Source organism: Montipora capricornis, chromosome 6 (genome assembly GCF_036669925.1).
Source record: "Montipora capricornis isolate CH-2021 chromosome 6, ASM3666992v2, whole genome shotgun sequence".
NCBI lineage: Eukaryota > Metazoa > Cnidaria > Anthozoa > Scleractinia > Acroporidae > Montipora > Montipora capricornis.
Genome location: NC_090888.1, coordinates 2094266 through 2096765, shown reverse-complemented (window position 1 = coordinate 2096765; position 2500 = coordinate 2094266). Strand labels below are relative to the sequence as shown.

The 2500-nt window shown below is 40.3% G+C and overlaps 1 protein-coding gene across 1 annotated transcript in view; it reads right to left on the bottom strand.

Moving 5' to 3' along the window:
- The window catches only part of LOC138054586 (prolyl 4-hydroxylase subunit alpha-1-like), an 11219-nt gene that overhangs the window by 244 nt on the left and 8475 nt on the right, over window positions 1–2500 (bottom strand). Inside the window, exons 11-12 of the mRNA XM_068901090.1 lie at window positions 1866–1962; window positions 1128–1194 (exon numbers count right to left, since the gene is read on the bottom strand). Of these exons, the coding sequence (XP_068757191.1) occupies window positions 1128–1194; window positions 1866–1962 (164 nt within the window). The remainder of the gene's footprint in view (window positions 1–1127; window positions 1195–1865; window positions 1963–2500) is intronic.

Below are 2500 nucleotides of genomic sequence, written 5' to 3'. Positions count from 1 at the left end.
ATCAGATAAGGGGGCTGCAGGTATAAGAGTGTGAGAAATTTTATTACAAGGTCCAATATAGGTATTACAAAGTGTGACCATTATGACCAAAAACGATAGGCCATGCCGAATGGGCGAGATATGTTAACGAAAATGAGGCCAATTGTGCTTGTTTACAGGTGCAATCGTCATTGGTCAGGTTACTTTTTAGCGTTCATTTTAGCACAAATATTTCGATTCTAACTTTGTAAAGTCACCACTTTATAACTCATAACAAGAGAGCAGGCTGATGCCGACGGCAAATCGATGAAGAAAGAGAAGAAAGAGACAAAAATTTAGCGGTAATGGGATCAGTTGTAAAAAGTAAAAAACCTAACCACTTTCTTGCTGTCTCTATAGATAGTTTTTAGCTAGAGCGACTTTCGCATGACCTTTGAAAAAGTCTTCGCAATTGATTTCACGAACGATGATTGACAAGATTAAAACAAAGCTTCTCCTTATTCTCGCCAAGGAAATTCCTAATATGGGCAGTAAACAGTTCAATTGCCCAATCACATTACTGCATTTCAAATGACGTCAAAGCGAAATCTTGATCTTTTCCAGAAAGTTCCATGGAGAGAAGGTGAGAGATGACGTTGTTTGCATCCGGTTTCGCTAAACCAATGAAATTTTGCGCTCGTTTGTTTTTGTTCGATAAGCCAATTAAATGTTTTGCATTTTTGTTTACGTTCTGTCTTTTCTTTTTGGTGGGAGGCGAGTGCTCTCACCACTGCGCCATCCCTGCTCTATATAACATCATCATAATAGCGACCTTCAGATTGGAGTAGAAGACGTTCTCAGTTTTGAGCATGCGCATTTCGAAAAATCTCGTTCTTTAATGTAATGCGCGTGCCCAGTACAGAAAACTCGTAATCGTAGTCCTTCTCGTACTCCAATCTGAAGGTCGCGATATATCACCCTGTCCAATCCTTCCGGCCGGGATGCCGCTCTAATCTTCCGAGTCCGACATCTCATAAGTATAAAAGACATCCTCATTCAAGTAGAAATCTATGTCCAGTGCCAGTGACTCAGCGCGGTTTGTCGTTGAAACAATCCATGGTAATTCTTAACACTGCCGGTACAGTCCAAACGCTAAACAAAGTTCTTACTCGTCAGGCGACAAGCCGCATTTGCGGCGGAACTCTTGACCATGTTCATGAATCCATTTGTTAGATACTGAATGAAATTTGAAATAGGTAGAGCATGTTAGTAACGTCAATTTTATTGAGAATGTTTGTATATTTCCAGCTTTCTACAAGTTCCGTGACCATGTTAAAGCTAAAAAGAAAGTTTTGCCGAAACCCTTTTAAGATTAGTCATAGTAGCATTCAAGCGAAATCAAATTTTGATGGGGAAAAGAAATGGCGCATTTGTCGATCAAGCAAAAAATCCATCGCATAGTTTGGTGGCACGTGACATCATAGTCGCCATGTTGGTGGACGAAAACAAAAGATTTCTCATTAGCTTCTTTTGTTCGTCCACCAGAAGTAGTGCATTTTTCTATTGTTTTTAGCGTTTCTAGAGGTTGGTTGAAAACGTCCTATTTTTCTTTCCTTTCAAACTTATCACGCATGGCGACACGCAACGTTTATAGGCCGAACTCTATGCTAACCCTAAAACAGATACTGACAGAGGAATTGGGCGTACATTTGGCAAAGTAAAACTGCATTATAGTTGGAATGCCGTTAAAGTAAATACAACGAATGAAAGGTTAACGTTTATATACTCACCCTGTTGCAAAACCTATGATGCAGTTATCATGCAGTTGCTTTGTAGACGATTGGGAAAACAAGGAGCCGTTTCAATTGATAATTACTTGGATCCCTTATGTGGATTTGTGACCTTACCCCATTTTGTTCCCACTATTACTGGACATGCAGCATGTCTTGTTGACTGGTCAGGCTCCCCTGATTTCAAAAGGTTGAACCAAAATGCAGCAGTACCCTGTGCACACAATAGAAACGTCAAACTTGAATTCAAACCGTTTCAGTTAAGATAAGTAAACTTGAGCAAAGGTGTTTTGCAAGCTACGGATGCCGGGCCACTGAAAAATCCCTTAAAGTAAGACATTTACGATAAGGGCTGGCCAGACGTGACGTGATTGAAGGCAAGAGAGGTCGACTGAGGAATGGTTTATAAGTGGAGTGAGTATTTAAAGATGACAGAGTTCAGCCCGGCCCTACTTAACAATATTATTGAAACAAGATTAACTGAAGAGAGTGTAGTGTAAGGTTTGTATAAACATAACCTTTTCTTTATTGAAACAAGGTTTTAAGTTTTGGCTGAACAAGGAAGGATTACGTTTTTGCAAACGTTGGCCGTGTAGCACTTATATTTGAACAGACTTAATTGATCAGAGAGTAATGTGTAGTGCTAGTACCCCATATGAACCATGAGAGCGTTAGCACTAGTAATGGAAATGGGCCCACACAAGGACTTTTTCACTTCCCACGACCTGCTCCCGTCTGACCTTGTAGCTCAG